We start from the raw sequence: 27,124 nt of genomic DNA on the forward strand, positions 1-27,124 counted from the left end.
TTAAAGTGTACATAATACTTGTTTGAATTAAAGTGAATTTATTCAACTAAAATTATTTTTTCCAAGACAATGCTTCTTTAATTTATACCTATGAAATTTATTATTTGAGTTTAAATGTAGGACTTTACATTTATCCATTAGAAATTTTAGTATTGAATTTGAATACTGCCCAGTTGAGATAAATTTATATCTTGGTTCTTTCTTACACGATGTCCTAATATTTATCATTGGCAAATTTTACACACATTTAGATGAAAATACATTCACTAGGAAAGATATCTCAGGGATGCCTCAAGAGACATCCCTCTAAACAACACTTTTGAGAACACATGGACACAGGAAGGGGAACATCACACTCTGGGGACTGTTGTGGGGTCGGGGGAGGGTGGAGGGATAGCTTTAGGAGATATACCTAATGCTAAATGACGAGTTAATGGGTGCAGCACACCAGCATGGCATATGTATACATACGTAACTAACCTGCACATTGTGCACATGTACCCTAAAACTTAAAGTATAATAATAATAAAATAAAATAAAAATAAATAAAAATAAAAAAATAAAAAAAAAATACATGATTACAAAAAAAAAACAAAAAACAAACCAAAAAAACCAACACTTTTCAACCAGGGGCACTTATGTACCCCAGGGAACATCTGGTAATGTCTGGAGACAGTTTGGGTTGTGATATTTGGAGCGGGGAGAGCCACTGGCATCTACTGGGTAGAGACCAGGGATGCTGCTAAACTACTTACAGTATACAGGACACACCCTCCATCCCCCAAAACACAATTATTCTGACCAAAATATCAATATTGCCCTTGTCAACAGGCAAAATACATATCAACTGGCTAGGATATATATATTAATCCTATTTAAATCACATTAAAAAAAATTCAGGGGCTAAAAGACCACAGTGTCACAGTATAAAACAAAAATGCAAGAAAGAATAGATTTTACTAATTGAAAATAAGTGTACACCCAAACCAATACATGAACAAATCGTGTGCAATACATGTGTTATTGCAATCATGATTTAGAGGTAACAATTGCCAATTAAAAAAAAACTTCACTGGTATGACATCACTCTGTTTTCTATGCCTTAAGACTGAAAAAAAAAAAAATCCAAAATGGCAAACATACATTAGATCATAACCTTACATAGCACTAAACTGATTACAGTATTCAGAAGAAATGGCCTATGTTTATAAAATCCTATGTAGGTCGTTTTGATTCATTGGGTATACATTATGGTCATACGGCAAGACCACAAAATGTGGCCATTTCTGCAAAAAGTCCATTTTAGGAAATTTATTTAAAGTAAATATTTAAACAAAAATAACAGGTAGAAAGATAATCACTACAGTAGCATAATCTTTAATAACAGAAAACTGCAAACATTTAACGTACTTAATAATGGAGGAATAACCAATAATAAACAACCAATATCAGCTTAATTTCAAAGGGACAGTGTCAAGTTCTGAAGACATTATGGGTTTTATCAACACAAACACCTGCATTTAAATCCTGGTGCCTCTCTTAAATAGCTCTGTGACCTTGGGAAGCTGCTTACCATGCCTTAGGTTCATTTCTCCCTTTAACAAAGAGAAATAATCATGTTATGTCAGAGGATTGGGAAGGTTAAAAGTCCAAAGAGACTTATATGGTATCTGAAAATTAGAACCTGAATAAAGATTCCTTTTTCTCTCTTGCAAACATTAAAATTGTGAAGACCATGCAGAAACATTAAAAAATGTTTATTATTCATTAAGAAAAAGTGAATATAAAACTGTATATATGGTATAATTATAATTTAGTAATGCAGTATAACTAATAATTAATATTAAGTTTGAAGGAGCAAAATTAAAAGGCACATGTGTGAATGAATAAAAGACTAATGGAAAATGTATAAAACTGCAATTACAATGTTAAAATGGTAAAATAATAGAAAACTATAAACAATTTTAATATTGTCATTTTATTTCTATAGCTAACAAACAGTATAGGAGATATGTAGGTATTTCTATAAAACCTGAAGTCCCACTCTTACGGAAAACGAATGTCATCACTAATCATTCAAAAACAGAAACTGTGAGACCTGTATACTAAACCTTACTTCTTAGGGCACGCATCTTAAAGAAGGATCATAGTTATCCTGCTCTAATTCTTGTTTGCAGTAAGGCACTAAAATACAAATCTGGACACAATTTCAGATCCAAAAGTTTGTTAGTAGGCTCTTAAACTGCAATCATACTTTATACAATTACCCACAGGGCATTTTTAGCCAGACAAGAAAATAGCTTAGAAGTCACACATTCTTAAAGAGCTCATGGATGGCAAAATATGCACACAAAAGGTGGAGAGGTGATATTTATCTCTAAACTCTGCCTCAGCTGAGTGCATTCTCCATTCCTAGGTTCTTCATGCCCTAGAGCAACCAGCCCCTGGTAACCTGAAGACTTCTCTTGGGTATCCCATCCAAGTCTATCCTTTCTAACTATGCACAACTACTGTGAAACTAGCCCTCCAACTGACTTTGTCCTAACAGAATTTACCATAATAAGAGCCTGCCCTCCTCAGTCATCTTTCATTTTGAAAAGTAATGCAATGAATGGATTTACAATAAAAATAAAAGAGCTGGCAGTAAGGTCTCATCTCTACTGACTAAACACCCCTAGCCAGCATCCAAGTTTTATAATTAATGATTCCTAAGGGGGCATCTTAGTCCCTATTACAGTGAGGGAATTATAACAGAAGAGAGAGAGAGGAAAGTTCTCCTAGGATCCCCTATATTACAACATATATTTGGGTTTTTATCTACAATAGAAGATATAACTGCTACTTTTCCCAACATTTGGGGATAAAGCTGCATTTTATTTTTTAAATAAATATTTTAAAATGTAACATTATCTTAATAAAAAAGCTAGAGTCATATAACAAATATGTTTCAATAATAATTATGAATAGTATGATAAAGGCTATAACCCTAAAAGGCTAAGCAAGCTGTAGCTTCTACAGCCTCAAAATAGCTGTGGTACTGGCAGTAATAGCATTATTAAGCTATTTACTCATATAAGCTTGAATTTACAATAGTCTATGTTTTTTTATGTGTTTATACATGGCTACATTTATTTATCAATCTCAATAGGAAAAAATTTTCAAAAATTTCTCTGTTTAATCTAAAAAAGTAACTTATTCTGATGAGAAGCAATCCTATGTTCCATACTAAAGTACCAGGTACCTTCTTACCTGGTCATTAAGCATTAACTATGACAGAAAAATAACAATTGCTTTAATTTCTAGGGGCAACACAGTAACATTTCTATTAGTGACCTCAAGATTTTTTCATAATGCATGCAAGTCTGATCAGTTACAAAAGATACTGTAAGACATGGTAGGTATTTTCCTGACTAGATTACAAAGATAAAATATCTACTATGTGTCCCACAGTAAAGTATTTATATTTTAATTTCCATGAATTAAAAAGAGAAGAAATATTTAAGTGTACTCATTCATAATGAAATCTATAGGGCCGGGCATGGTGGCTCACGCCTGTAATCCCAGCACTTTGGGAGGCCGAGGTGGGTGGATCACCTGAGGTTGGGAGTTCGAGACTAGCCTGACCAACATGGTGAAACCCCGTCTCTACTAAAAATACAAAACAAATTAGCTGGGTGTGGTGGTACATGCCTGTAATCCCAGCTACCTGGGAGGCTGAAGTATGAGAATCACTTGAACCCAGGAGGTGGAGGTTGTGGTGAGCTGAGATTGTGCCATTGCACTCCAGCCTGGGCAACAAGAGTGAAACTCTGTCTCAAAAAAAAAAAAAAAAACTATCATAGACTAGAAAAGGTTCTCTTGTGATGGAAGAAATGCCACCACAATTAAAAATTATGAAGCAAAATGTTATTAATTCACAGTTCAAAATTAAATGGAGACCCAGAATAGCCAACACAATATTGCAAGAGAAAAACAAAGTCAGAGGACAGACACTATCTGACTTTAAGACTTACAAACAGATTAATGAAACAGAACAGAGATCCCAGAAATAGACCCACATAAATACAGTTAACATATCTTTGACTAAGGAACAAGGAGTGAATATAGTCTTTCAAGAAATGATGTTGAAACAACTGGCCATCAATATGCAAAAGAAATGAATCTAGACGCAGACCTCATACCTTTTACAAAATTAACTTAAAATGGATCAAAGAAGTAAATGTAAAACCACAAAATTATAAAAGTCCTAGAAGATAACATAACAGAAAATCAAGGTGACCTTGGATATGGCAATAACTCTTTATATACAACACCAAAGACATAAAGGAAATAATTGACAAGCTGGACTTTATTAAAATTTATAACTCTGCTGAAAAACACTAAGAGAAATAAGAGGAAAGAGAATGAGAAGACAAGTAACAGACTGGAAGAAACTATTTCCAAAATACATACCTGATAAAGTACTGTTAACAAAATATACAAAGAACTCTTAAAACCCAACAATAAGAAAATGAACCATCTGGTTAAAAATGGGCGAAAGACTTGAAAAGACATTTCACCAAAGAAGATGGACAAATGTCAAGCATATGAAAAGATGCTTAATATCACTTGTCATTAGAAAAATACAACTTAAAACAAGATACCATTACACACCTTTTAGAATGGCCAATATCCAAAATATTGACAAAACCAAATGCTGGCAAGGATGTGAGGATGTTGAACAACAGAAATTCTCTAATGGGCATGAAAAATGGTATAGGTATTTTGGAAGACAGTTTGGTAGTTTTTTACAAAGCTAAACATACTCCTACCATATGATCTAGCAATTATACTCTTTTTTTTTTTTTTTTTTTGAGACGGAGTCTTGCTCTGTCACCCAGACTGGAGCACAGTGACACCATCTCAGCTTACTGCAAGCCCCACCTCCCAGGTTCACGCCATTCTCCTGCCTCAGCCTCTGCAGCAGCTGGGACTACAGGCGCCCACCACCACGCCCGGCTAACTTTTTTGTATTTTTAGTAGAGACAGGGTTTCACCGTGTTAGCCAGGATGGTCTCCATCTCCTGACCTCATGATCCACCTGCCTCGGCCTCCCAAAGTGCTGGGATTACAGGCATGAGCCACTGTGCCCAGCGCAATTATACTCTTTATTATTTACTCAAACAAGTTGATAACTTACGTCCGTACAAAAACCTGCACATGGATTTTACAGCAACTTTATTTATAATTGCCAAACTTGGAAGCAACCAATATGTCCTTTGGCAGGTGAATAGATAAATAAATTAGCACACCAGGATAATGGTGTATTACTCAATACCAAAAAGAACTGAGCTACCAGGCCATGAAAAGACATGCAGAACCTAAAATACCTATCACTAAGTGAAAAAAAGCTAATCTGAAAAGGCTACATACTATGTGGTTCCAACCATAAGATGTTCCAGAAAAAAACAAAACTATGAAGAGAGTAAAAAGATCAGTAGTTAAGCGGGAGGAGAGAAAAACAGGCTTAACATAGAGGATGTTTAGGTCAGTGAAACAAATTTGTATAAAACTATAATGGCAAATACATGTAATTACACATTTCTCAAAATTCATGGAATGTACAAAGCAAAGAGTTAACCTTAACGTAAACTGTGGACTTCAAGTAACATCTGCATGTCAATGTAGGTTCATTGATTGAATCAAATTATCCCTCTGGTACTGGGGACACTGTGCTTGTGTGGGAGTAGAGAGCACACGGAAACTCTACTTTCCATTCAATTTTACTGTGAACCTAAAACTTCTCTAAAAAATAAACTGTATTTTTAAAAAAACTAAATTGAGAAAACATTTAAATATTTACTGAATCTTTCTGATAGTCCCTATACAAAAAGAGTGTACAGACTCCACAGGTACATTCCTTAGCTAACAATATAGTTTATATATTTTGTAATATAAAAATTGGAAATAAATGTGCATGGTGATAACATCTAGCTACTTACGCTGAATTTATGATACTCTTGCAAAGAAGGCTATACAGGACTTTCCATTAGAATCTTTTTTGAAATGCTTTCAAAAGTTTCTCTAGACAGCATTTTGGGATCATGACACATACACTACAAATAAAATCTCACGAGGCAATCCAGAACAGAGGTGGCAAATTATAGCCAGCAAGCCAAATGCACCTGCTGCCTATTTTTGTAAATAAAGTTTTATTGGAACACAGTTGCACCCACTTGTTCAAATATTGTCCATAGCTGCTTTCATGCTAAATAGCAAAGTTGAAGTAGCTGCAACAGAAAACATAAGGCCCATTAAGCCTTAAATATTTACTATCAGACTCTTTTCAGAAAAATTCTGCCAGCCTCTGACCTAGAACAAATAGTTTTTATTTAGTAGGATTTTTTTAATTTAAAGAAAGAATATTGGCATTTTATATTTCTTTATTTTTAAAATGATAAATAATGCAACTCACAAAACAGTTTTTTATGAGGGTCAAAGGAGAACAATGACACAAAATAAATGCAAAGAAAGTGATATGTCACAATAGTTAGTAGCTCATGGCCTGGATCTGAAAGTGCACTAGCAGAACGACCTGAACATGTTACTTTATTTTGCAAAGAACTCCATTTTCTTCATCTGTCAAGTGAAGATAATAGTACCTGCCTCATAGGTTGCTGAGAAAATTCAATTGGTCAGTAAGTATAAGATAATCTTACCAGCTTCATACATTTATTAAGAACTAGAAAAGGTTAGCTACTATTATTATTGCTGGTATACAACTTAAAATACTTGTGATTTCTGAAAAAGTTATTCTTAAAACCAAGCACAATCTCTAGAGATTAGTTATGAACGTGATTTTAAAACTATTTCCTAAAAATAGAAAAAATGCCTCAAGAATGCTGTGTTCCAACGTTTAAGAAGGCAGTGTCTCATGCTCTCAAGTTCAAATCATCTTTGATTTATTTTATAAACTGGAGTTGCAAACAAGATTTAGTCTGGGAAAAAAAGGTTTCACTACTCTTAAAAGGAATTTAACAACCTAAGGGCCAGGAAAACACTTTACATGTCATAAAAGGCTCACATTGTTTTAAGAAATGACATAATGAAGTTATTCAAAGAACCGTGAACAATTGGGAAGTGGACAATTTTTATATAAGCAATTATTATCATTTCATTTTGTCTTTAACAATTTTGATGGGAGTATATTGAACAATGGAGAATTAAAAAATAAAAGTGCTTAATTTCTAAACACCATCAAACAATACAAAACTTTATTATATATATTACATTTCAATTGACATCGCTTCATGAAAACAGTAAGAATATAATATTTAAAATTAAAAATGGCAAACAAAATAGCACGACCTATCAATATTGGGATGATAATATCTATGAATAATTTTTATGACTTACCCATTGGGCTAAAGCAGTTATTAAGAATTAGAACCTCTGAGTCATTGCCTCAGAATTAAAGAAAAATTTTCTTCTGAAGAGCCTAAATATTAAAAATTTTTATCATTAAGCACTCTCTAAAAGCAGGATAAAATAAGTGTACCTGGTGTCCAGCCTTTACTTGCTTCAAAACATTTTCATAACATACTTCATCCATGTTATTCAACTGCTGCATCTTAAAGATTTTAAAACATAAAAAAAATCAGATGAAACAATTATAAACTTTCTAACTACAAATAAAATTTTGCCAATTACAATGCATTTTTTTAAACTTTCAGACTACCTAGAATGCAGAGGTATCAAATACCTCATAAACATATAACATATAACAATCCATTAAAAAATATGCAATGCAACTTTAAAGTACAAATAGAATAACTCAGATAATAGTTTCTGAGTACTAACTTTCTAAACCCACCAAGTTTTTAAAATACAATACCTTTAAGGATATTCTTGTTAGTTACAAATATTTTAGGATAATTTTTAAAGTTCTCTCTGCTTTTCCGAGAAGCCCATTCTTCAGGCTATTTTCCATATATTTCATTATATAAACCATACAGCACACCTTTCCTGTATGATTCTCAATGTTGCGAGAACACTATGGATCAAGAGTCAAATGGCACACAGAGCTGAAACATAAGGTAACACACTATTTCTGTAATGCATATTGAGAGAGGTTGCTATTCAGAATGCTTCTACAGAAACATTTTTCAGATTAATTAGAAATCTAATATAAAATTTATGAATTAAGAAAGGGTCTCTAAGTATTTAAGGTGATGGATATCCCAATTAAACTAATTTGATATTCAGTCAAATAGATTTGACTGAAGATTTTCATGTAACTTAATACATTCATATAATTATCAATGTATTCATATAATTATGAATGTATTATGCCCACATATGCCCAGAAAATATGTAAATCTACTATGCATAAATTTAAAAAAATTTAAAAGGGTCTCATATTCCTTAATAATGATGAGAAAGCTCCTAACCAAAAAGGTAAGGTGGCTAACTCAAAGGAGTAGGCATGTGACCCAGCCTATTATCTCTCCACTTAACATGTATTAGTAAGAGTTTAGAAGAAGATGAAAAGCATCATGTACATCTAAAATGACAATGATTTGGATTTTTTGTTTCATTAATGTAAACATTTGAAAATATTGGAACTCTTATGACTTATAACGGCTAAGTAGGATGAGATGATCATAGGAGATAATTTACTCCTCACGAATAATTTAAAAACAATCCCCACCCTCTACAAAAGACAAAACTCCCAATAACTTTTTCAGTGTACTTTGGATTCATTTCTGGCCAAAGCCATTATTCCAAATTAGACATAACACTCACATCATTCTCCCATTCCTTTCATGATTATGATGGTAATGTACTGTAGTGAAATATACTTTGGATTTAATTAGCTTTAGGTGATTTACCAATTTGTATGATGCAACTGAAAGAAAATAAGGTTTAAGGTGGCTGACAAGCATGTGAAAACAATTTTCTCTTTATATCTCTCTGTGATAATCATCTGCTTATCTTTTAAATTATAAAGCTGAAAACATTCTAAAGCTATAAAAGAAGTTCTACATCTATCCTACTGATACGTTAAAAATGAACTAAATAATCAAATTATATTGAAACATAACTGAAAAAAACAAGCAGCAAATATTGCTGAAAAGCAGCACTTGAAACAGTTATGAAGCTTAAAATATGCATAATTGTATATCATAAACTCTCCCTTTGTGTACAAGTCTAAAATGACTCCCTAGAATTCTAAAGATACCTAACTTTCATGCAATGCAGTTACAGGACATTAACTATTGTATTATAGTAACAGTCACTTTGGATATTTTTAGGTGAATATTTTACTTATAATAGTACAAGGTAAAAATGGCTCTATTTTACTAATGAAATTGTTTTTGGACAAGAAGTGACAGTAATACATTAAAGACTAAGGTTGACATAGCAACATACGATTCTATCTTGTTCTCTTTTATTAAAAATGCCAAAAGGCCTGTAAATATTTTCCTAAAACTATTTCTTCTACACAAAAAATAGGTGGTGTTGAATAGGATGATAATTGTTTAAATTTTAAGCAATGTTTTCCTTCATATTATAAAATAAGCCTATCATAAGCACCCTAATAGTGTGAATAGTATAGGTAGTACTAATTTTAAAATTAGATAAACTTTTTAAAGCATAGAATTTTAGAAATGCCATTTATATATATAATAATAAAGGTAATTATAGAACATTGTAAGTTAAATGGAACACCTTCCTTGAGGGTTGCTACTATGAAATTATTTTCAATTGAGTATGAGGTACTATTATTTCTATTAAATGAATATCATCACAATATATATTGCTTGTTTAATTGGAGTTTTTATTATTCCACAATGCCCTTCAATCATTTCACGTCAAAATAACTTAAAACTTTTAACAGCTGAAAATACGTAACATACATTGAAAACACCAATGCAAACTATGACAAGCTACTTTCTGTAGGAGGACTTACTCTGCTACAAATAGTTGAGGAAGTATGCTTGATTTTGTCTAGGATATCACATCTGTAATGTGATTCAGTGTTCTGCAAAAGGCCATTTCAGTGGAGACCACAAAAGGCTGAAATGGTCTTTTGGAGTCTCTAACCCCAAACAAGTATTCAATAATAAGTCAACAAAAATATTTTTGGATAAGAATTAAAATGAGTATTTACCTTATTTGCACATTTAATCCCCAAAAATGTCTGTCCAAGAGGTACTGGTCGAAAACGGCCATCAAAGAAGAAAAGTCCAATGTATGGATTAACATGTAAAAATGTGGCAACATCGAGGTAGTTAGGTAAAGTTGCAGACAGTCCGAGAATCCTTATCATACTCTGTGTGGATTCCACCTATATGGATTATTTTAATTAAATATGGGTTATTTAAATTAATTTAACCAAAAAACATTATAATTTGTCGTATTCATAGGACTTCTAAAAACTCTAGACAGAGATGAGTGTAGAGGTCAATTGAGGGTCCTATCATGTAAGACTTTGTAGCCCATAATTCACAAGCTTGATTTAACAGATACATAATAGAATTCCATACCCACTATAATTAAAAATACACATGAGGGGTGAGTGTTTTGGCTCACACCTGTAATCCCAGAACTTTGGGAGGCAAGGTGGGCGGCTCGCTTGAGCCCAGGAGTTTGAGACAAGCCTAGGCAACATGGCAAAACCCCATCTCTACCTAAAAAAAAAAAAAAAAAAAAAAAAAAATTAACTGGTGTGGTGGCACACATTTGTAGTCCCAACGACTCAGGAGGCTGAGGTGGGAGGATCACTTGAGCCCATCTGATCATTGTCACTGAGCTCCAACATCGGTGACAGAGTAAAACTCTGTTTCAAAAATAAATAAATGAATAAAAATAAAAATAAAAATGTGAATTAAGAACTTTGTAACAACTAAATGTATTTTTAGGTCACAAAAAACTCAGTAAATTCCAAAAACTAAAAATCATATAGGCCATATTATCTGATTATGATGTAACATACCTAAAAAGATAAAACCAAGGGATGGCCAAAAACTTCCATTCATTTGGTAATTAAAATATATCAGTATGATTTTCTGAGTAAGCTGTTAATAATTTTGCTCAGTCTAGGAGACTCAATAGGTATAAGCAAAGTAGTCCAATGTGAATAATATTAATACTTTCAGAGTCATCCATCCATCAACACTGGGTTAGGACCTAATCTGTAGGCACTAGGGATGCAGTGCTGAATAAGACATAGATCCACACATGCAGAGACTATTTGCAGAAACATAACAAGGGAGGGATCAAAAAAGTAGAGATGGGTAAAAATTAAAGTACCAATACATATACAGTATCTTATTATAAATTTGTTTTCACTGAAGAAATCTTATAGATATTGGCAAAACCGCAAACCAAATCCCATCAAAAGCAAGGAACCCTAAATAAGGGGAAATAATCGCCAGACTTATTTTTAAAGAAACCTCTTTCACAACATACAGTAATTAGAATGATTAATTATCCCACAGTTCTATGTAGTACTAGTGGTGATTTGGAAAGACATGAAAGTGATATTTGGTTTTAAAATCATTTTGTAAGACAGAATAGTTACAAAATATATTTTTAAGGTTGTTTGCTGTTAAAGACACAATACTCTGGCAAACACCAGACATTTTTCTGCTAAAAATCCATTTTAAAACAACCACATTTTTAAATCTAAAAGTATAATTATAATACAGTTATTTAATATAGTTAAATCTATGTGAGAAATACTTTATTTGAAATAGAAATAATCTGGAACGTTATGTCTTAAGCCAAACCTTCAAGTCTATACACTATACCTATTTACCTTAAAAGTATTAATTATTGACAATTACAAAAAAATAAAAATTTATAGCTTTCTCCCTATCATTAGCTCAAGATTACACAGTATATTTCTATGCTGTTTTCCTTCACATAAAATTTAGTTCTGATAAAATCTCCCCACTTACTAAAAGTAGGTTAATTATTAGTTCACGTTGTTAAATAAAATAGATTTAAGATTTCTTATACTTTTACCTTTTCCAAATTTCTCCCAATCATGCCAAGTGTATTATGAATTTAGTCCCTAATATCACCATGTAAGTTCAGAACCTGAACAAAGTCTACATTGCCTTCCAATAGCTTCAGATGGCGCTTCTACATTAGATACAAATGTTGAAGTCTGATGTGATGTGCCATCTACTGGGAACATTTGGTAATCACAAAGAACAAATAAAAATAAGAGCTTTGTTTTGTAATAAAAATAACTATGAGCACTGTACTAATACTTTGAAAATATGAAAAGATTCACACAGACACATCTGTCAAGGAGGCTGAATTCTAGTGAGGCATTTAGATGAAGACAGCATTCACTATAGTAAGTTGTGAAATTATAAGGAAGATCATAAGCGTTAAAAATACGTGAAAAAAGGGAGTGCAAAGAAAACACAGAAAAGGTGTAATTCATTCTGATTCAGTAAATAGGAAACGCAACATAGAAGTGGCATTTGATGGATTCAAAAGAACAGTAAATTTTCCATAGATGGATAGGTGGAGTTACAAAAAAAGAAGGCATTATATAATTTGGCATTTACAATCCGTATCTCACAACCAACAACACATTCTGCCTCAAGTTAGATTAGTTTCGTTTTTGAAAGAGGGTCAATGATATTTAAAAGGAAGTAGGGAAAAGATCAAATAGTTTTGTGTGGCTGGAATCTTTGGTAGCTGATGAAGATGTAGAAGTTAAAATTAGACAGACAGCGCTTTAATATTAATAGCCTTTAATCTCCAGCTAAACAATTTGACCATTTTTCTTAAGATAACAAACAGCAAGTCAGCAAAGGTTTATGGGCAAAGTGGTACAAAACTATATAATTAGAATTTGATTACAATATACAGATGACAATATGAAGATGAAATTATTATACATATATAATATATATGATATACACATATATTGATATACTATTTATGTAATAATATATTGCATATAATACATAATAAACCTATAATATATAGTTTGATATAGTTTATAACATTTATAGATTTTATATAGAAACTATACTATTTACAATTAATTTATATTTTAAATAAAAAATTATACATTTATAAACAATTCACAAAATTATTTGTAAACTTTCTAAGGTTATAATGCCTGCTTAAAAATATTATGATATATAACGTAATATCTATGTGTCTTTGTACATACATACAGAAAGGATTAGCACTAAGACTACAATCTGTTTTCTTTTTCTACTGGGGATGCTCAGGAAAGAAAGATGTACTATAATAGTAAAATCCCTTGTAATCATGAATGATAGACCTCTTGGAAAATATACTAATGATATTTACTTGGCCTCTAATGTTCTATAGTTGAAGAAAGTCCTTATCTTTCCTGGATGGACATGGTCTCTGTAGGTGGCTCACTGCAAATAAATGTGGTGTATGGATTGTTATAGTATGGCTCCTTGAAAAACATCACTAAGTTTTTCAGGGCATAAAATCAAAACATTTCATAATCGAAATAGCTCTCCTTTGTGTAAATCATGTCCTGCATGCTTCTTTTATGAGACCTTATATATAACATGTGGGCCAGAGCACATGCCTTGTTAGGAAGAATGGACCTGGAGAATAGAGACGGTAGTTTCAGACTTCTCCATACTTCATCTGTGTCTGACAACTACCTGCATTTTAAAAATTGCTCTTAAATTGGATTTTAGCTAAAAGCTGGTTTTATAAATCAGCTTTGAAAATTTCAACCCTGTGTGTTTTCTGTATGTGTGTGCATGTACACATATTTTTAATTTATGTGGTAAAAAGTAAACAAGTCCCAAATATTTCTACAATTTCATTTCTACTGAAGAAACCACTTTTTAATTAGGTCCTACTTGTCAAATTTTGTTTTTGTTGCAATTGCTATCTCCTACTTTTTAGTTTAATTAGGTCCTACCTGTCAATTTTTGGTTTTGTTACATTTGCTTTTGGGGACTTAGCTAAAAATTCTTTGCCAAAGCCAGTGTCAAGAATGGTGTCTCCTAGATTTTCTTGTAGGATTTTTATTGTTTGAGGTCTTACATTTAAATCTTTAATCCATCTTGAGTTAATTTTTGTATATAATGAAAGGTAAAGGTCCATTTACACTCTTCTGCATATGGCTAGCCAGTTATCTCAGCATTATTTATTGAATAGGGAGTCCTTTCCCCATTGCTTATTTTTGTCAGCCTTGTTGAAGATCAGATGGTTGTAGGTACGTGGCTTTATTTCTGAGTTTTCTATTCTGTTCCATTTGGTCTATGTGTCTGTTTTTGTACCAGTACCATGCTGTTTTGGTTACTGTAGCTTTATAGTATAGTTTGAAGGTGGGTAGTGCGATGTCTCTTTTATTGTACTTTTTGCTTAGGATTGCTTTGGCTATTTGGGCTCTTTTTTTGGTTCCATATTAATTTTAGAATAGCTTTCTCTAATTCTATGAAGAATGACATCCAAACTTCAGCATCATGCAATATACCCATGTAACAAACTTGCACATGTACTCCTGTATCTAAAATAATAGTTGAAATTGAAAAAGAAAGAAAAGAAACCACTCGCCAACTTGTTGCATATCTTTTCATATATATGCACCCAATTCTACACCAGCCTAAAATCTAAGTGTAAGCAAGAACTTTGTTTTGTTTATCACTATATCTATAGCACTTAGAACTATGTAGCTGGCACATGTGTAGGTGCTTAATAAATGTTCATTAACTGAGTGAATGAATGAATAAAAATGAATAAATGAATAAATATAGTGCATGTTTTTCTTACACAAATGGGATTGTGCTACACATACAGAACAGCTTGCTTTTTCAGTGAATAATATAACATCTTTTAAGCCCAGTTCACATAAATAAATGTGGAATGTATAGATTATTGTGGTATGGCTCTCCGAATATAAAGAAGAGCACACAGTTCATTCTCACCTTTTTTAAAGGCTGCAAAGCAGCATTTCATTGCATAAATATACTATAATTCATTAAACAATTTCTTCTATTGTTGAATATTCAAGGTATTACTAAAATATTTTCTATTAAAAAAAGAGCTTCAATGAATACTGGTATTACTATATCTTTATAAATTTGTGCTATTATTTCCACAGTTTGATATATAGAAGTGAAAACACAGCGTTGATTTTGCTAGATGCTTTCAAATTTCATTTCGTTTTTATTTTTGTTAATGTGATAGAATAGAAATGTCTCATACTGATTCATATTCTTTTTAAGCATCTTTTAAATATTTCTGAATAATTTTTTCTACTGTAAAATGTTCCTTCCAGTTGATTATTTTTCTTAGTTATAGAAACCTATTAAATATAAATAATATTAAGAAGCTGTTTTATGTGTTGCAAATAATTTGTTATTTGGTCTCACATTTAAAATTTTAGGGGTGTGTCTTACTGATCAGAATTTTAAAATATTTATGCATCCAAATGTGACACAGGTTTCATTTATAACTTCTTGAGCTTGCACATTGCATAGAACGACAAGATTATTTTTTTTAAAAAACTCTCCTATGTTTTCTTCATTGAACTGAGAGCTTTGTTTGAAACAATTAAATTATTAATCCATCTAGAATTTTATGGTGAATTTACAAAATGAAAAACAAACAATTTTGAACTTTTAAAAAATACATTATGTCACTTATTGTACCTACTTCTTTACATTTCCACACTTGAATCTGAATCAGAGGTATTTAGAAAAAAATATAAAGAATTGACATCTAATTAGATATTGGGATGGAAGAAAGTATTAAAGAAGACGGAAAACCTGACTATGACTCCCAGAGTTTTGGCTTCGGAATCAAGTAGATTATGATACCATATCTAGGTATATAGGGAAGATGACAAGAGTTCTGACATGTTTATGGGCAAAAGATGTCTATGAGATATCAGAGTAGAAATATACAACTGGGTTTGGATATGGCCAGAAGTCAGTAGGGAATTTTATATGTATATATACACACACACATATATATATATTATATATATACATACACACATGCATACACATCATATACATATTATATATACATAATTTAGGTAAGATGAGCATAGAAGTGTTTTTCCCCAGAGTAAATATTTAGAATAAAGAGAGAAGATGGCAAATGACAGAGTCTTAGAGAACATAAACAATAAACATTGCCAGATTGAGAACAGGGAAGAAGCAAGGAAGGCTGAGAAAGAGTAGCTACAAAAAAAACAAAACAAAACAAAACAAAAAAAACAAACACAAGTGAAAGTAACCAGGACAGGGTGGCATCACAGAGTCAAAGAGCAAAGAGTTTCAAGACTGAGGAAACAATGAGTAGTATTAAGCATCAAAAATGAGTAGAATCCAAAGTTAAAAAAAAATAGGTTTGAGAACTGGTAACTGGTGATCTTGGTAAAAACATTTTATTACTTACGTTTGAGCAATGACCAGACTGCAGTGGTTTAGTCAAAAGGGAAATTGAATTGAGATTAATATTTCCAGACACTAGGTGGTGGTGAGGGATAGGTTTAAGGAAATTTTTTGGTAAAGACAGAAGGGACTTTGCAATCCTTTTAAGTCAAAAAGACAGTGCCCACTGAGAGAGAACTTAAAGACACAGGAGAAAGAAAAGGGGTAACTTACAGAGTGAAAGAAATGGGGTCTAAGGCAAGGGGAGAAAGGACCTCTGAGAAACGAGTAAGGGGTAAAATGAAGGGTATGCTTGTGGTGGGAAGGGCTGGGCATTTTCCTGGTTAGGGAGAGGAGGGAAAAGGAATGGAAATTGAGAGAGTTCAAGCACGAGGGACTCTATTTCCATTTCAGTACAAAATACTATTGTATAAGAATAAGGCATGACAGGGTGATGAAGAGTGAAAAAGGAAACTGGTGAAGCTTGAAAAGGGTCACATTAGGGACACAGAAGAAAAGCTGCTTAGAAGTTACAGGGTAATCTCAAGGATCCATGTGAATGTAGTCTAGGAATGTCTACTCTAAATCACAGCCTATGAAGGTCTACTGATGCTAGTCAGCATCTCTAGCAATCTTTCCCACTAGTAATCGGCAATCTGGCTGGAAGTAGAGACATGGTTCAATTGATTCACTGTTGTAATTTTGTCAGGTGCTCAGGGGATAAGTAAGTTAAAGTTATTAAAAAGATAAGTAATTAGTCATGGAATCTTAGCTATTTCAGAAGAAAATAAAGGCAAGAGAATATGAATAAAAGACAATAAATAAGGAGTCAAGACACTAGAGTTCTGGATTAGGTCAAAAAATAAGTGTTCATCTATTTTCTATATATGTACAATCTACCAGAAAACATCAGTTAAAAACTCATGAATATTCTAAGATATCCTGTCTTTTCATTTAATGAAAAGAATGGTTAACAGAAAATATCTTAAGACTCTTGGCATTAGGAATTTACCAATTTTGGTTTGGGCTATTTATGAATAGCCAGTGAGGTCTAAAACTAGGGACAACAGGTATATTCCCCCTTTTAAAAATATGAAGATTATGTCAATATTAGATTTAGCTTTGTAACACAGGTCTACAGTGAAAATGCTACATTTTAAATTGAAAAACATATTTATCCCTTCAAAATAAGCTTATAAATAACTTCCTCTTACCTGCCGTAAAGTACGGGCAACTATGCTTTCTAATACTGGTCCTCTATCTTCATGCAGCAAATGAACTTCATCAAGAATAAGGAGCTTTACAATCTGGGAAAGAGCTACATCCCCAACACTCTTTCTTGTTACTACATCCCATTTTTCCGGTGTGGTCACAAGCATCTATAAGATAAGACACATTTTAAAAGGGGAAAAGTTATATAGGTTATTTAACATTGAACTGTGATACTCAGAAAGAAATATTTTGGCCACCTCTATATAAATCAAATAAAAAGTGTTTAGAATAGCCTAGAATTACATCTAATTTACTATAGACAATAGTCACTTCAAGAAGAACTCTTTTTAAGCTGTGATACTAGGCAGTTTAAGCTCACTGATGGTCATTTGCCAGTGAATTGTAGGGCAAAGTGTACAAAATACACACGTTTTTTTAAAAAGTATCTTACAATGTAAAAAAAAAAACAGTAAGAACACTATGTTTTAAAGTAGCATATACTGATAACGGTCTTTATTTGAAAAGAGACTAAAAAATGATGAAAGCATTAAAAAGAAAGAAAGAAAAATCAACAATTCACTCTACCGATAATCTACTTTGGATAATGACAGATTAAAAATAACCCAAGATATAGTATCATAAATATACCCAGAGATCACTTACTAACAATGCTTTTCATTGAAAAACATGCCCATGTGTTGTAAGACAAAAAGACACCATAATTCTCTTAAACTTTAAATTAATGGCACATTAAAATATAAAATAAAACTAGCTTGTTATTAGTAAATATTAGGAGAGGTACAAAGATTATTAAATTCAATAATAAATACAAACGTGGCCATCTACCTCAACACCAACTTAGAATAGTATGCCAGTCCTTTCTTATTAATTTGCAGAGAAAAAATGTGGTAACAAATTATAAAATCAAAATTTTCAGATATCAGAAAGCATCCCTAATTTGAAAATCCAAAATCCAAATGCTCCAATGAGTATTTTCTTGGAGCATCATGTCAGCACTCAGAAAGTTCTAGATTCTGAAGCATTTTGGATTTCAGATTTTCAAATTAGAGATGCTCAACCTGTACCACCAAATCTTAAAATCCTTTCTAGTATTTTGTTTTCTATGCTTTAATTTCAGCACAGTAAGAAGTGGCTTCAGTTATAATACTATTTTACTACATCAGTTACCTGAACTAAAATGGCTAGAAAATAAAGTGTCACATTTGCTTAATGAATTGGAACTCATGCAAGACATTTCCATCTGCTCTTGCATTACGGCCTGGGTTAACTGTCAATATTTTTACTGTCAACTTAAATTTCTCTCAGTACATGTACTTAATCCCTTGGCAGTATAAAAATTAGTATTCTAAACTGTTCCAACTTTAGCCTGTCCACTGGGAAAATGGCATAGTTGAGATGCTTATAAACCACGATGATGCCAAACATTTGGTGTATTTAATTTTTAAATGCTCATTAATTTGACAGCAAAACCAAAGGACTTAAGACTTGCCAGAACCAATTCATCTTAAACATTATTATTAAAAACTTTCCTTACAGCTGTATATAGTAAAATTACACTATTTAGTTTTCTACAATTGTTTAATGACTAATCCATTATTGTTTATCCTAGGTAAAGTGTATTCCTCCTTGAGGAGGGGAAGAGAAAAACACAGTAAAAATTTTAATCTAAACTTTTAATGATTTGCATAATCTACTAATTGAATACTACAACAAGCCCTATATCAAACACACCAGAGGATAGTGCTTCACTGAATGAAGAACGTCACGCCCAAATCCGTGTATTCACCAACTTGTCCCAAAAGGAATTTTTTGAATTTTGAACTAAAGAATTATGAGAGAGATCATAAAATCTCTCATGTAATAAAGCCTCCGAGAGGAATGAGTTTGTGCATTTTACATTTGGTTCTTTTTTCCCCCACAAATTACTAGATTGAATTAATCTAATGCTCCTTGAGAAACAGAAAATGCAAAGATTCAAGAAGGAACTTTTACTGTGTCAGCCAGGCAGCAATTACAGGCAGATGATCAGCTCCAGTGTTAGATCCCAGAGCTATGGAGCTATGGATCTGAACTTTCTGTTCTGGGTTTGTAACAACAACAACAACAACAACAACAAAGGGTCAAAATATATTTTATTCATATTTTTACTCTACAAATAGTTATTAGAGACAAAGATTAAAAATGATTAATGTTATTAATGTGGCTTCACAAAGAACTGAGCCAGAATGAAGAGAAATAAATCAAAATAGTGGTTTGGAGGGGGAGAGGGGCCAGACAGAAAAGTGGCAGCAGGGATAATTCTAAGGAGAAAAAAATTTTCTATACCTTCTTAAGAGTGTGGCTTACACATTTGCCAAAACACAGTGTATCTCTTCTATTTGACTGTAAGTCAAAGAAAGTCTAAAAATAACTTTTTCTTCCCTAAAGATAAACATCTGCAAATATAACATTATTCTCTATGTGTCAAAAGTAACAATCAAATTGTCTAAGTAGACATAACAAATGCAATCTGTGAGCTTGGGAATAAACATTAAGGTGCACATATAAATGTAACTATAGTATATAACTATGCTATAGTGCTTAATATTCAGTTAACACATGAGCCAAACAATTAATTGAAAATAATGAATATACATTTTTTCATATTTAATAAAAAAACACAAAAAAGAAGGGGGGAATGATAGAGAGAGAGAGAGACAGACAGACAGAGAGAAGTGACATCACTATACAACTACCATAAAAGTTAGAATGAATGATAGAAAATACCAGAGGATACGTTTACAGAGGATGTAGAGCAACTAGAACTCTCCTAAAGTAATGGTGGAATATAAACTTATACAACCACTTTGAAAAACTGCTTGGTAACATCTAGTAAAGCTGAAATATGCATGCGTTGTGACCCAGCAAATGCATTTCCTAATATACTATATACCCAACAGAAACACACATATATGTGCACCCAAAGACATGTATAAGAATTTTTATTGCTGTATAATTTATAATACTCCAAAATCAAAACAAACCAAATGTCCATCAACAATAACATGGATAAATAATAAGTAATATATTTATACAGTGGGATAAAATACATACTATACAATAAAAATAAGTAAACTACTAAACTGTGCAACAGCATGGAAAAAAATTCATAATATTAAGTATAATCACTTTTTACCTTCTCCTTTCCCACTCTCTCCTTTGCCAAGGAGTCTCTTCCAAAAAATGAAAGCATCCATAGCTGGGGATGGCCTACAATTAATCTCATATTCCATGTTTATGGGGGCATATGTTAGCATTTAGGGAAGAAAGCGCACTTGGTGATAGCATGAATACATCAGAAAAAGTCATGCCAATTCAACCTCATTTTCACATCGGATAAAGTCAACAAGAAGGCAGTGAAGAGAAAGCACTAGACACAGTATATACATAGTTTTCTGTATATACTGAAACTTTTGACAAAGTTTGCCCATGATATATTTATGACTAAGACAAATCAGGGAAGGCTGATAATACAACTATGGATGTCTGAACAATCTCACTGAAAGACTGGTACTTTAACAACAAAAGCAAAAAGTAAGTCAAAATCAAAATAGCCATTATTTTAGAAGGAAGGAGCTAGTGTGAGGGGGTAAATAAGAGAGGGAGAGGACTAGAGAAATTAAGAGGAAGAGAAAGAGATAAGGAGGGAGAGAGAATATGTGTGTGAACAGAGAAAGAAGGCAGAGAGAATGTGTGTGTGAACAGAGAAGGCATTTTATGGAACGGTTTGAACTTCTTGAACAAACTTCTAGAAGAAGATCTCGAACAAAGATCTGACAAAGCAAATGTGTATTGGAAGCTATGCTTCAATTTTTCTTTAGTGAAGAACAACTAGCTAGGTAATGATGCACCTCAATCCTTAAAACCTTCCAATTTTAATTTTCATTATACATAAAATGGAGTCCTAAGGCTTTATTTTTTACTATTGAGAATACATATCTGGCTTAAGACACAAAAATATATGTGATGCATAAAAGTAGCCTGCTGTATGTTTAACTCATTTTGTTATATCTGATGTGAAGTTATGCAAGTCATATTGATATCATATTGAATTTTAAATAATTTATCATTTTGACTATTGGAACAGTTTGTTTCTTTGAAGCACATGGCTAAAAAGTAGATTTAAAATTTTGAATCAAAAGGAATACACAAATTTTAAAGATAAAAGTATACTTTCTTGTCTTTATAACATTTAAAATTGATTTTGAAATTTTTAGTACTTAGACTGTAGAAAACTGGGAGCAAACTGTGTAATTACATACATGACTTTTTTAAAACCAGAATGATAAAATATCAAAACATAGCCACTAAAATCCAATAGTATATTATATATCATAAAATCTCAGGAGCCATTGATTCCAGCTATACCATATTTTATTGTCACTAAGAAGGTGAAAAAATACCACTGGGCTGTGTGCAGTGGCTCACACCCAGCACTTTGGGAGGCCAAAGTGGGAAGATGACTTGAGGTCAGGAGTTTGACACCAGCCTGTGCAGTATGGTGAGACCTTGCCTCCGGAAAAAAAAAAAATTAGCTGGATGTGGTTGCACATGCCTGTAGTCTTACAGGGGGCTGAAGTGGGAGGATTGCTTGAGCCCAGGAGTTCCAGGCTGCGCTGAGCTGTGATCATGCCACTGCACTCAAGCCTGGGAGATAGGGCAAGACTCCATCTCTGAAAACAAAACAAAACAAAACAAATGCCACTACCAAGTATATTTTCAAAATGTATCTTACAATTGATAAAATATGGTAAATTTAGTTGAAAAATGTTAGGAATCTATTAACTAAGCTAAAGAGCAACCTTTAAGAATGCTTGCCTAGTACATCTTCTGTGGTGAAAACAGCCTGGAATTGTTACAAATCACATTCTAACACTATAGGTGTAGACCAGGCCACAGCTTGCAAGATTTAAGAAATACTGTCTTCCTTTCTAAAATACATAATCACATACTCAGTCAACCAATAAGCTTATAAATTATATGAATGTTTTAATTTAAAGATTAAATCTAAAATGTCACATGGTTTACATTCCATAAACATACATATAATTAGTTATACTAACCTCTGATATACAAATGTCAGTTCTGATTGATGGCAACAGTCTCCATAATGGAATCTGACAGCTTGCAGATTATACCTGCCCCTTGGGACTCTACAACAAATCAGTTAGTTCCAACCACTTCCTCTTCAACATTTTTTATGTTCCCTTCTCTCCCATCAATTCACATGCACGAATGCACACTCACACACATAAAGCATAGTCTCAAATATCGAGTTATATTTATGTCAAGGATGGTGGCTTTCAATTACAAAATAAAAATGTATTCAACTACAAAAGTATTCTCACAGCATATTGTTTTTTAAAAAGTATAATATAATAAAGCTAAAGCACAAAGAGTGTCACCTGAAATCTATCTCGGTATTTTCATATTAGGAAAAATAAATGATACTATTTTTAGCTAAAATTTCAAATTGACATTTACAAAAAAACAAAGTATAATTCAAGAAGAAATTCTAAAGCTTTTGAAGGAACAGAGCAGGAAATGCTGGGAATTGGGAAGAGAAGTTCTCCTATTCAAAATTGAACATGCAAAAAAATACTTTCTAGACTATGTGTGTTTACATCTGAAACACAATTCTTTTTGCAGTTCATTCTCTTTGCAGTTCTTTTTGTTAAGACATTTTTCATCAATCTCAGAATATACATACTGAAGTCTAGCCTCATTAGCATAAGCTTGTAAAAAAAGGGATACAATACTTTGTTACCCTGAAACCTTAACTAATTATATATAATTGAGAAAAATACAAAATTGTTTATATTTCTGTTTATACAAACCATAAAGCCCTTGTTCATCACTCTAACTGCTTATCTGTAATACTCCAGGATTTCACTCAATTAACATCTCGTAGAGCAGCTGTCTGCTACAACTTAGAATGCCTCTTTATGTTCATAAAGACAGTTTGTTGTTCACATGTGACTAATTTGTGGTAGCAACTTGTCCTGTGGTGAGACCTAATCGTTACAATTGGGCTATTCATAGAGAACAGGTTTCCTTCATTCATTGTAAAGTTGTGTTTTTCAAATTGGACTGGTTTGTGTGCTCTTTGAAAGCAAAACCAAACCAAACCAAAACAAAACACAACTTTGAACATTTGACAGTCACTACCTCTTATCTGCTACATTTGTAAAACCCAGTTTGAGGATCAATCTTTTACTAAAAAGAAACACTTTAAAATGTCATACTGCAGGTCGGGTGTGGTGGCTCATGCCTGTAATCCCAGCACTTTGGAAGGCCAAGGCGGGCAGATAACCGGAGGTCAGGAGTTTGAGAACAGCCTGACCAACATGGCAAACCCTGTCTCTACTAAAAATAGAAATATTAGCCAGGCATGGTGGTAGGCGCCTGTAATCTCAACTACTTGGGAGGCTGAGGCAGGAGAATGACTTGAACCCGGGAGGCGGGGGTTGCAGTGAGTGGAGATCACGCCATTGCACTCCAGCCTGGGCAACAAAGCGAGACTCCGTCTCAAAACAAAAAACAAACAAACAAACAAACAAACAAAAAAAAGAAGTCATATTGCAATACCACACTACTACACCTTAAATGTGATGAACTAAATAAATGTATTCTGCAGTTCTCCACAAAAAAGACTCAAAATAATAAAAATTTTATCTCTTCAAACTAATTCCAGTCAGTCAATATTAAGAGATTACATTTATTCAAGAATAAGTAGTCAAAAGTTTGTTTGGGGTGTACTTTTGGGAAAGGCAGACAGAGGATAGGAGGAATCTAAAAGCTTATCAACAAATTACAGTAAGATAAAGGCTACTGAAAATGACCATTAACTAAGAAATAGATGTTTTTGTAGTTCCTTATTGTTTACCCATTTTAATTATTTAAATCATTTCTCTTTTAACTGGAAAAAGAACAAAGAACATGGGTACATCTATAAACTTAAACACAATTTATGTTTATCCAAGAGCTTCCTGATAGAAACCTGTGACTACCTCACTCATTCAATGTCCTTAGATGTGTGTCTATGGTTAGAATACAAAGATAACTAGAAGTTATACTTTGAGAAAATATAGCAAAACAGAGGAGAAATGTGTTCCAACCTCTCTCACACACAATGTTATGAAATGCAATGGTCATCTATGTGGTACAGCTGTCCCAATTCGAGTAACTGCCACTGCCACAACCTATACCTCAAGGTCATTACTAATATAGCACCAGTAGTGTAGTGTAGAGCCAAGTGAAATTATACATTTTCTGTATTTTCCCCTCCATTTCCCTTCCATTTCCTACAATTTAACAACATTGGAAAACTAACAACATTAGAAAAAAGATCAAGGAACTATTATTTGCTATTGGTTTTGAAGTGGCTTAACAGAAGTTCACATACACTAAAAATAAGGTTTAGTAAAGTGATAAAAGAGAAAAGCAAATATGACGAAAGTATACATAATATATGATTATATATAAAACCTTGCTCTAAGCTTTTGACACTATATTGAGAAAGAAAAACTGGCACATAGCTTCAAATAGAGACAAAAGAGAACCTCAATAAAAGTGTTATTCTGGCATCAAACTTTAAGAGCGGTTTCTTCTATAGAACACTATTCTGGAGACTGAATGACACAGTATGTTCACTCAGTGACCATCTTATTCAGTGAAATTTGTTCCCCAATGTGGCAATATTGGTAGGTGGGGCCTCGTGGGTGGTGTTTGGGTCATGATGTCAGATCCCTTATGAATAAATTAATGACCTCCTTTGGGGGTGAGTGGATTTTCACTCTATTAGTTCCCAGAAGAACTGGCAGTCAAAAAGAGCCTGGAATCTACCCATCAACAAACCTCTGCACTGGCTCCCCTTTTGCTTTCCGCCAGTTAGCTGAAGCAGCCTGAGGCCCTCATCAGACACCGATGCCCAATCTTGAACTTTCCAGCCACCAGAATTGTGAGCCAAATAAATACCTTTTCTTTATAAACTACCCTGTCTAAGGTATTCTGTTACAGCAACAATAAACGAACTAAGAGAACAATACTTTCAGAGTAAATGCAAGAGCAACCTCATGAGGCAATTACTTATAGTTCCTTCAGACAAAATCCAAAACTTCAGCATTAAAACTCAACCTCTTGAAAGCAATTTTGTTTGTTAATTATTTCTTAAATTAGAAAATGCATGAGTTTGTAAAGCATACAAATCACAAAGAGACTCTCCCATCTCCTCTCCACTAGCTTGTTCTTCTCCCCTAAAACATAACCATTGCTTACTATATATATCCCTTTAAAAATGAACAAACAAAATATATATATATGCTCTCAAATATTTTACACAAATGGGACAAAGGACACTGTGCCCTGTCTTATGATAGTTCTCGTAGGAGCTACAATGATGTTGTCAGAGGGAATTGTCCAATCTGATGCAAATTAGTAATCCCCAGAGAAATAATTCTCATTTTTCTTGTTCTGTTTATTTGGGCATAGGAGTGGTAAGTGGGGGCAAGGAAGCTTTTGTAACCACCATTAAGTAAAGCAGAGCCTCTGGGTAGCAGGAGAAGAATTTTTTACCACCATGTGATAATTATGAAGGGGATTCTCATTATTTGATGCACAATGGAAAACACTGACTGAAGATTAAATAGGTACTATGTATTTATATTATCTTCCTTAAATATAACTAATTTATTAAAATGAGTTTTTGATATGACATAAATATCAGATATTTCAACAAGACTCACAAGCACAAAACCTGAAGTCCTTTTTATTAACGATAGTAATGTGATGTAATTATTATAAAAAGACTATAACATCAGACTGAGTAGTCTGAGTACTTGCCATGGTACTTACAGCAGTGTGACCTTGGGCAACTTAAACTCTCCCTGCTTCAATTTTCTCATCTGTAAAATGGAGATTAAAATGGTACTTACCTTTTAGGTTTGTTGTGATTATGGGAATTATTTCATAAAAAAGATTATAGCACAAAGCACATACTAAGCTTATGTAAGTGTCTGCTATTACTATTGCTGTCCCTATCCCCAATCCTGTACCACCATCACTACTACCACTCTTTTGGGCAATTAACTGGTTAAGACACATCAGGGAAACTACTAGGTGCCACATCAGGGAAAGAATAAAATCATAAGCAAGGTAGTAGTCCAAAGTGTCTACACTGGCTTAATTACAAAATATACTTATGTAACAAAACAAACTAAGCTACTCTGCAAAACTGGTTGATGCTAGAAATGATGTAACAGAGTATCACCTTTTACTTCTTCTAGATAATATATCTCTATTTCTGAGAACACATTGATTGATACCAGAACCATCATTTCCAATCCTAATTAGAATAAAACCATAGAACAGGGTATAAAAACTCTCTACTTTAAACAACCTAAAATCAATAAAAACACTGTATGTTATATATTAAGGAGGAAAGTGCTGCTAAAAGGCATCCT

At 32.9% G+C, this 27,124-nt stretch overlaps 1 protein-coding gene across 4 annotated transcripts in view; it reads right to left on the reverse strand.

Moving 5' to 3' along the window:
• Positions 1-27,124, reverse strand: part of ASCC3 (activating signal cointegrator 1 complex subunit 3) — a 377,280-nt gene that overhangs the window by 196,348 nt on the left and 153,808 nt on the right. For all 4 annotated transcript variants that reach the window (XM_024248504.3, XM_024248503.3, XM_054557910.2 and 1 more), the window contains 3 exons: positions 17,606-17,770; positions 10,154-10,330; positions 7,538-7,609 (listed from right to left, as the gene is read on the reverse strand). In XM_024248504.3, coding sequence (XP_024104272.2) covers positions 7,538-7,609; positions 10,154-10,330; positions 17,606-17,770 — 414 coding nt within the window. The remainder of the gene's footprint in view (positions 1-7,537; positions 7,610-10,153; positions 10,331-17,605; positions 17,771-27,124) is intronic.

The sequence above is a fragment of the Pongo abelii genome, chromosome 5, assembly GCF_028885655.2.
Source record: "Pongo abelii isolate AG06213 chromosome 5, NHGRI_mPonAbe1-v2.0_pri, whole genome shotgun sequence".
NCBI lineage: Eukaryota > Metazoa > Chordata > Mammalia > Primates > Hominidae > Pongo > Pongo abelii.